This window comes from Dreissena polymorpha, chromosome 9, assembly GCF_020536995.1.
Source record: "Dreissena polymorpha isolate Duluth1 chromosome 9, UMN_Dpol_1.0, whole genome shotgun sequence".
NCBI lineage: Eukaryota > Metazoa > Mollusca > Bivalvia > Myida > Dreissenidae > Dreissena > Dreissena polymorpha.
The window spans coordinates 61,962,910-61,973,263 of record NC_068363.1 but is presented as its reverse complement, the minus strand read 5'-3'; the positions used below and the strand labels follow the sequence as shown (position 1 = coordinate 61,973,263).

Sequence of the window (10,354 nt, the reverse complement as noted above, 5' to 3'; positions counted from 1 at the left end):
AATGTGAGTCTACCGAGCGCCTTGAAGACAAGTGGACAATCTCACACACGAATGGGTTACAATCAATGTCTGTACAGCATAATTTGTTTGAAGGGAATCTATATTTTATTCAAGGAAACATTACAGATATTCAAAACGAAATATACCCCTTAATGTACATAAATACTAGTGTACGGCATGTTCCTTTTGGCAGACGTATTGACAGCATGTACGAAATTATCTACTCGTTCATATCACCCGCAACCGGCCAATCAAGCATCACAATTGATTTGGGCAAAAACATATCTAGCAATCCATTCAGAAACATGGCTGTTATGGTATGCAAAAAATTGACAATATCTGACACCGCGACATTGGTTGCACACCAAATCGACCCGTTTTCTGTAGCTGTATTTTGGAATATCGATGACCAAGAAAGCAAGATGAAAATGGTAATTAAATATTTAACATATATTTTGTTGCGTAAAAGTTACCTTTTTGCTTCCTACAAGAAATACATCTCATGAAATCGTTCGAAAAAAAGTAAAATATTTCTGTATTTGAAAAAACACATTGCCTTTTGAATGTATCAATTAAAACATTCCAGATTAAACTCGGTGCAGGAACAACAGATGGTGGCTTAGAGCTCCAGCCATTTTTGGCCGTACACACAAGGAGCAACAACTTCGTGATCCATACATCATTCAGGCATAATACACCTGTATTTATAACTGTGGTAGCTGAAAATCATGCAGGCCTGACCAATGTTTTCCGGCTGAGTTCTCCAACAGTTATCGATCATACGTCACCTATCGTTACTTCGTTAGAGACACGCGTTATTGTAGAGACAACAAATGTTCCGGAAACACATGGCCATGTCCGAATTAGCACAGTGTGGGAAGTAGAAGACCTTGAATCGGACGTAAAGTTCTGCACATGCGCATTAGGTAGCCTTACATTGAACAACATATAACATTACCTTGTAGGCCTAATAATTCGTTTGATATGAAATTAGACTTATGGAAACACTGTCTCTCCTGTACATGCTCTTGCAATGTTAATACTCTTATATTGTTATTATAATATTTGTACTGAATATAATTGCGTTTTATACGTTTGATTTTTTATTTACACATAGGTCACGCGCCATTTCTGGACGACATTATGTCTAGGTTTGATTCCCAAACATTGCGGTCCTGTTTCGCCAATGACGTAAAGCAAGCGCATAACTCCAAAGTCTATGTGACAATCAAGTGCTACAATAACGCACACCTTTGTACAACAGTGGTTTCTGAACCTGTGAATGTGTTCCTGCAACCACCCGATATGTCTTCTGCTACTGTTCAATATTTACCAATAAATGAGCAACAGATGGCAAGTGGTTTTGTCGGATTGAGTGGATTGCCAGTACAGACAAATACTACGTGTTTGCTTTTAGAATGGAGCAAAGTTGGGGATATTTCTGAAATGATGTCTTATACATACCGAATTCATCAAAACGGCACGCTTCTACATGACTGGGTCAATATTTCCTTAAAAAATATGCTCAGCATCGAAAACCTGGACCTGATTTCAAACACCATAATTACTGCTGAAATTAAGGCTGTGAATGTTGGACAATTCACAAGTGAAAGCATCATTACTTTGATACAAGTACACAACCTTGCACCGCCTCTCACCGGTGAGTTTATGTTGAATTTGTCATACAAAAGTACAAGGAGTCTCACATTTATGTTTTCTTTGGCAAGGACTTCCTGTTATATACGTAATTATTCATAATCAAGTCAGCTATAAAGTCGACACAATTTTTCGGTTCTTTTAACGTACATATGCGAATACGGAATATGTTAGCAATATGTATATATGTTTGATCCTTTCAGGCAATCCTGCAAATCTGACTCGCCTTAATGACACCCTTCTTCTCGACTGGGCGGACGTCTTCAATACAGCCCCTGATATTCCACATCGCTATGGCCTAATCATTGGCTCTCGTGACGGGCACACAGATATTGCAGACGTGGCACATCTTAGTAAACATGTTTATGACGTCACCATTCCGTCATACACGCTGGTTTCTCCCGTTGTTAGCGAGCTGTTTGTTTGCATATTTTGCACATACAGTACAGGGTTGTCGTCGATGTACAAAACAAAAGTCATTCTATAACAAAAGTATTTTGTCTGTATATCTAACTATTATTCCAAATAAAGTTTCTGGTGTGTACGAGTTATACGTTTGTGTGTTTCTGTATGTGTACACTTATGCTTTTGTTTAAATTTCACTTATATTGGTATATAAATTTTGCATGAAAGGTTTGACGTTCTTACCACATTAAATTTTTAGATAGCTGCACAATACATGTATTTTTGTATACTCTCATTTATAGTGTCTACTGTATAATACTGACTCATACGATATTGAATTTTTGTTTTGTGTGTAGGAAAAAAAAACAATCGTACGATTAAATACGTGTCAAATATTTGGATTTACTTCAGTAAACCGAGACGAAATGTACAGTTTACTGGTATTTGCGAGTATTCTGTGAGGTATCGTGAGTCGGACCAAAATGTATAGAGACTTTAAGTACTAATGAATAACTAATGTATTGCATATAAAATAGTTGAGTTTAAAATACACAATTCCAGATAATCTGTGTGACAGTGCGTCTGACGTAGATGATGTTAAAGGGGTTATGGCGAGTGTGGATTTAATGACACAATTTTATTTTCTAAATCTATAACCTTCATATGGATATGAACGAGAAATAATATCTTATAATAGTACCCTATCATATAAAATCAATGTATACAATATTATTAAGTATAATCAATGACTTAATAAACTATATGACTGTGTTTATTTGTTATATATTTGATACTGTTTATTGTTCCCTTAATACCGGTGAACAAGTGATAACAATGCGTGAGGGGTGTGAACATAAGTAATTTACGCCGGCAATTTAATGTATTAGTGAGTGGCAGTAACATATTTCTAAGTGTATAAATCGTTACCCCTGAATGTCCACTCTGGTGCAAAAGATAAATATGAGAACATGCCCTCTATTCTGCTGGCCGTGAGGTGGGACTCGCCGGTTTCGCCATGATACAAATATTAACCACACTATTCATTATTTACGCACATTTTGTTACACAGTACTTCCGCCTATAAAATATGAATATTTTGTGTAGAATGTATTATGCGATTCTTTAGAAAGGTTTGTTCGATGAAGACAACATCATTCCGTCAGAAAGAAAGCTGGTTAAGAAAACTGAAATACGTTATAAAAGTTATGGCCTGTATTTCTTGTTTCTTCAAGAGATACAATCGCGCTGGAATAGTCTATGGATATAGAGTGATGTTCTGTTCTTCTGAATATGCGCATTTTAACAGCGTTTTTATGGATAGATTGTTTAATTAATGGGATAAAACGTTTTTTAACGCATTTCAATATCCTTGGCGGATGCAATTGGTTGATGGTATCCCCTGAAAAATGGCGTACCTTATTAACTGTTATTTAAAACGTAACTCTTCACATTGCGTTGCATTTTTTGAATCGTCATTATCATTGTTTCAGCCGTAAACATTATCTTATTTTATATGTCTGACTTTGTGTAATGAACGAGAAAGTCACTAAAAGTGAATCTATGTTCTAAGGCGTCCTATTATGGTATAACTTTTAAAATATTAAATATTATTGAATAATTATCATTTTAATTTAGATGTCACTTTGCCGGTCCCTGAAACAATCTATTTTTAAATTTGCTAGAGAGAGTTTGCTATAAATTACAAAGTGTTACTTCAATTTTCTAATCGAAAGTATCGTGGTTTGATGTTTCATTTACAAGACGCAATGAGATTTTTAAAATAAAGACCCGCGTCATTCAAAAAAATGGGGCTTATGCAATGTAACGACGACGTAGCTTTAGCCTAGCCTGTGAATCCGCACAGTCTTTTCAGAATATGCAAACCGGTGAGAATACTCAGGAGATACAAAAAAAAAACTTACGTACTTTTTTTATTGCGAAAAGCGTAGCTACTGACAAGACTGCGCAAGTGCGTAGGATGGGCTTGAAATACACTGGGAGCATATGCCATACGACAATTTTTTTTTAGCATGACGCGGGTTTAACTGTGTTATTTGAATGTGCGTGGAAAGAAAACCAGGTCTTTATCAAATATATAATGTTTCGATAACGAAGAATTAAATTTATAATAAACGTGGTGACACTTATGTTGTGATCATAAGAAGAAAAATGTGTATCAACGAACACTATAACACGTGCACTTCATGACAAACATTTCATGCGGTGGGTATGAGACCTTAAAGTAAATAAAAGAACAAAACTATACTGATTTTAATCTAACAACTTAGAAAAGTAAATTTTCTACATATATTGCAATGTCAACCGGATACGCCGTATATTAGTATCTTTAAAAAAGATATGTCTTGTGTCGACATCAAAACACTTTGTGTGTGCCCCTTTATATTAAGAAGATTGTCAGCGCCAGAGCAATTGTAATTGAAGACTACGCTATCGTAATTAGCAATAACTACCATATTGCATTCTGTGTACTAGTATATGTTAGATCATAACAGCATTGTTTCTCATTGTCCTGATATTCGTTTTGACCAAAATAGTTTAACTTCTTTTCTAAATTGACCGTTATACATGTAAGATCTTAAGCCAAGATCGGAGATTGCCGATATAAATATCATCCAGAATGGCAAGTTGATGAAGGAATACTAACTAATTTGAGGTCAGGGGATTTAATGGGAAATAAGAAAGTGACGACTCCAGGCGATAAGGAAAGCGGTCATCGATACAAAATAGCAGTAAGTTATATCGATGTATTGAACTTCATTCAGCCCTTGACATGTTTTATAAAAAAAAACAACACACATTGCAAATTTTATATTGATTTTGCATTAATAATGTGAGAATTACAACGCAATTAGTTTTTATTTGAATAGTGTTATTTCGCTTCACCTATTGAATTAGAGGCAAAAATATGTAAAACACGGTAGCTATCGCATTCACAGCATATCTCGACCACGCTCTTCAATTTTACAAAGAACAAGCTATGCCATTTAACAAACAGGCTACTCTTGAACGGAGGTCATGCGTACACTAATTGTACAGGTATGAGATTCATGTCGCACGTTTCTTCCTCGTTCTCTTATAAAGTCATATGATATTTCGTATTATAAAATAAAGACTTTGAAATTAATAAGTGTGCCTATATCTGGGAAAAATATTGTCACACACGGTTGTCATAAACAATTGTTTTGTTTCTCACTGTTGGCAATTGGTTCCTTGTCATACAGAACCACGTGCTACAATAAGGTTTCTCTATTTCTAGTGTAGCTGAAGTTTCACTTCATGATCATGATATTGTTGCTACGGCAATTTCAAATGTTAGAATACATAAGCAGATGAATTGATGATACATGAATTGTTCAATGCAAATTATTCCTGAAGTCTATGTAAACTAACTGGTAAAGAGATGCAAGTTATGCATTTAAGGGCACCAGTGTCGGGCATGTATGTGTGTTCATTGACCGTCACGGCTACAATAATGCAAGGAGAGCATATATATATATATATTTATATAGTTCAGTTTAAGAACTTTCAAGTTGACAAAATACAAAAACCTACCTACAAACTTTTTTTCGGTCGTCTTTCTTGACACAAAAATATTTTAACATACAAACCTCTACTATGACAAAAGTACAAAAGTACATACCCATACCACGTGGGTCTAGAACGATATTTAATTTTTGTGCAACAGATTAGCACCGTTGCAGAAAGCCAAGACGACGCGGATGACAATCAGGCAAGTTACGTTTGAGATGACGTTTAGACTTATCATTATAGCGGCTTTCCGGTTATCTTCGGTGGCGGCTCGGATAGGACCACTCTTTTTTTTCTGGTTTTCTGATGTATGAAGTGGAACCACCTCCTGTTGTCTGTTAAAACTGTTTTTGAGGATAGCGTTTCCAATAATTAAAGAAGGGTATTAACAATGTTTTTAAACTTGCCTTTACATATATATTAACATTTTCATATAACACTTACAACTTTGTATACGCACTTCGAAGAAGACGGCATATGGTAGTCCCGCTGTCCGTCTGTGTGCACCATGTGCGTTTGGTCGTCCGTCCGAAAATTCTGGTGTCAGCCGTACCTTTACCATTTATTAATAGATCTAAAATATTAATAGATCTAAAATAAAAATGTACGCTATAAGAAGACGATATGTCGAGTCCATCACCCGTCTCCCTGTGTTAACGGTTATGGTTAAAAGTGGTAAAAATTCAATTTTGGCCATACAAAAGGTTAACAATTTCTGTCTCAGCCATTACTTTTAACATATATTGATGAATTTTGAAATAACTGGACACAATTGTTAACCATTATAAGACGGCGTGTCGCGTGTAATACTTTTCTGAATACCTCAAAGGTCATTCCAATCTTGAATGTAAAATATTCTTTCGCCAAACACTTGCTTAAAATTCCTTTATCGGTCAAAACTTTGCCATAGATTGGTGGATTTATTAAATAATGTGACATAAATTAAAACGACCATAAGACGATATTCCGCGGTCACACTTGTTTCCCTAACTGTAAGGTAAAGATTGTACTCAGGGGTCAAAGGTCCAATTTAACCATAAAACAACTTTCCCGGACTGCAAGTTTGAAATTCATCACAAACTTTTTTTACCAGTATGAGGAGACGCCGTGTCGCGTGTAAACCCGTCTTCCCACCGCAAAGTTAATAGTCACACTTATAAAACTGTTTGTCCGGACTGTTAATTTATCATTCTTGATGCTATGAGTAGACGACGTATCTCATGTATCACCAGTCTCCCTGTCTAAAATTTCAAACTTGGGGGTAGAAAGGCCTTTTTTTTTTTAAATATGGACGTCAATGTAGATATGAGATAAAAGTGGAATATAGGGCAACCGTTTCATATGGTAACATTTAATGTTGTTTTATTCTGCTTGAGGCAGTAAAAACAGGACAGTTTATGGAAATTAAATCCGTATTGTTATCAAACGGATACTCTGTTTCATCAAGTCTCATTTATTAGTTGTCAAATTTTTATGTATTTTAATATTGTTTTAAGTTTTATAAATATTCAATGTTGTTCATTTAAGGTAAGTAATTTGAAAACGTTGTATACGAGTAACGCAAGCAGCAAACGAGCAGCAAACGACCCACGCGCGCTCCGTTCTCCGATACCATCCGAAATATCGACATTAATCGATCAAACGAGCGTACGTCCAGTCTACATTCGACCGCAATTAGAAGCTCCGGATAACGTAAATCAAGCGGTCTAATCCGAAACAAGTTAATCAAGATGCGTTTTGGGGTGCAGATGTTGGGTTTGAATCAGAAGACAGAATTCATGTCTGGCTATCTGGCACCTGTGGAAGTGAGTAAAAAGGAGGCTTTACAAAGATTTAAAAGGTTATAATAGTTTTTCGTAAGAGTTTTTGCCTGATTTAATTATATATCCTTACGATAAAAATTAAAAGAACAATATGTTCTTTTAATTTGTCGACATAACGAGCGAAGGTCCATATTACACGCGATCGCAATTAGAAGCTCCGGGATGTTTTTTTGCAAAGAACGCCATATATCGAGACGCCGACTAGAGTTGTACGGAATACATCGTCCAACTCCATGGAACCAGTTCGCAAGCGTAGCGGAACCAGCTCGGAAAGCTTTAAGCGGGAAATCAGTTCACAAAAATGTAATGCCATGTCCGCTGTAACAGAAGATGGGATTGTTTTAGACGAAGAAACCGGTTCAACCAGACGTTCATCTAAAATAAACGATAAATCGAAAATCAAGCGGACTAAACCGAAATGAGTTTGTCAACATGCATTTGCAGAAGTTGAGCTAGAATCAGAATACATTTCGGATTCTTGCTATCTAGTTCCTTGCGCAGTGAGTAAAAAGGAGGCGTCACGAAGATTCACAAGGTTTAAATAGTTTGTCATAAGATTGTTCGCGTGCACCAGGACTAACACAAACGACGATGACGAAAACGGACAACGGGTCTGATTCTCAGTTTCACAAACAATAACAGAATTTGCTTCGAATTAGCTGCCTCCAAATCCCTTATTGATTATATATTCTTGCGATAAAAAGTTTAAAAACAAAATGTTCATTTTTTAGCGTTATCAACATTAAAAGAAGTTTACAAACTTGCTCATGTAAGGCCTGTAATGTGTAAACCTGTTGGTTTCTTCAATCCGCATAGGCTATTCCAGGGTGGAACCCGATCTTCGCATGTTCAATGTACATGTATTTATGTCTTTAAAATGAAATATATCTTACAGCCGGAAGTTTTGTTCCAGATATCCCGCTCAATTTCGATTAACCTATTAAACGCCTAGTATAAATTTGATTAGTATACATATGCAACATACATTGTCCGGTTTCTAAGGTGGTAAATAAACGAATAGATATTCGCCAGAGCGGAGGAATGTTAATACATATACTGTATGAACGCGAAAACTTAGCGCATATTCATAGAGGAAGGTACTTCCAAACTTTCAGCATAGCATGAGATATTTCAATGAAAAGGAAATATTGAAAAAAGAGAAAAAAACAACAAAAAAACACCATATGTGAGTGAAGTATGCACTTGTAACAATTAGCAGAAATAACATCGTACAATTTAAACACACTGATTCACATGTTTTCGAACGTTGGCGAAACTAACCAATCGATTTAACTTCCAAAATACTCTTGGTAACAAATCATGAGTTAAAATTGGAAATATAGTGAATGGCCATTGATGACCATTGCCTAACGGTAACATTTTATGCTTGCCATGCTAGGTACCACGTGTATTATCAACATACGCTTTCACAAATTGTCAATGGCATAAAAATGCAATATATTTTCCAATGAAGTTAAAGTTACATACAAATCAGACATTAACATAAACTAATAAATTAATTGCAAATAATTTCATAGCCTTAGCAAATAAATTATATTTAGCAAATTATATCTTACAATAAGCGACATGTCTTTGTCGATTTTTGGAAGGGCTTTCCTCAAAACGTCGTTTCGTCGGATGAGTATCATATATAAATGCAACCACGTTTTATGCCTCATTTAGTCGCCTAACTGTCTATGACGTAACAGCTTTAAGGCGTCAGTCACTTTATCTACCATGGAGACGGACTTGACACAATCGAGAAAAATGCAATATGTTTAACCAGCAACCCTTCGCTGCATTTCAAGAACACGTGTGCACATACGTGTATGACTCGATACACAATTCGGGTCAACATTGGAGAGTAAAAACTACGCATCAGTAATTTTCATACTCTTCAGATTTATCAAATTATGTCAACAATAATACTGTTATATAAACTGTCAGCGTTTTTGTTCAGTTTAACTCCGTCAGTTTGGAAACGCATAGAACAGTTCTGTACGGACAATAACAGTGTTTCGGATGTGCAATTCGGATATTCGTAACGGGTGTTAAAGGTATCTAACAAACGTCTGCCGGACCTTTGGCTCCCTGCGTCTTGTTTGCATTCCCGGACATTCGACATCTTGGTTATTTGTCCACCAGAACAATTGGCATCCGATTTTATTGTCCACCCGGTCAATCGGCACACGATAAAAGGCGATTGATAAAGCCCGTCAACACTGTGTTGGACTAATTAGTCTAATACGCTTATTGGTCTGGTAAAACAGATGATTTATAAATCCCGTCAAAAACATGCGAAAGAAAATCGGTGTATAGAGAGAAGGAAATGGATTCATTTCATAAAAAATAGAATTTATCACGACACATAAGGGTATGTGAAGATTTTGTTGCGAGAACCACATTAATCAGCGTTCAACAGTAGATCCAATTTGTATTTTACATTCTTTTGTTCAATATCCCTAAATGAAATATGAGGATCTACGTCATATACGCGGACATGATAAAATGTTTTGTTCCATTTATAGCATTATACTTTGGTTTAAAATGTTTAAAAAGTGTATTGATACGAAACTACTTAGACATGTTAAAGACATGTATCAAGATATTTTATATTTTCTTAAGATATGTTCTTATTGTTCTTTGTATTTCAATAACGCTGTTGGTTAATGACACGGGAGGGGTTGGGATGATGCCACCTCTTTCTTATCATGTGGTGAAGATTTAGAACTTTATTTGCACTGTAATGGTGATTCAGACTTAAGTATTCATGATTAAATTGTGATTTTGTTGTTATTTGCTGATGATATGGCTAATATAGGTAAAACTCCTGGTGAAACTCACAGGCATTTAGATCTGTTGTTTTTATATTGTTGTACTTGGGGTCTAACTCTAAATATACCATAAACGAAATATTGCTA

General features: G+C 35.7%; 1 protein-coding gene across 1 annotated transcript; it reads left to right on the top strand.

Annotated features, from left to right (window-relative positions):
• On the top strand, window positions 1-2,826 carry LOC127846434 (uncharacterized). The gene is made up of 4 exons (XM_052377679.1): window positions 1-431; window positions 587-926; window positions 1,118-1,660; window positions 1,860-2,826. Exons 1-4 carry the CDS (start codon window positions 66-68, stop codon window positions 2,141-2,143), a joined length of 1,533 nt encoding a protein of 510 aa, XP_052233639.1. The 5' UTR covers window positions 1-65; the 3' UTR covers window positions 2,144-2,826.
• Window positions 2,827-10,354: the final 7,528 nt, after the last annotated feature.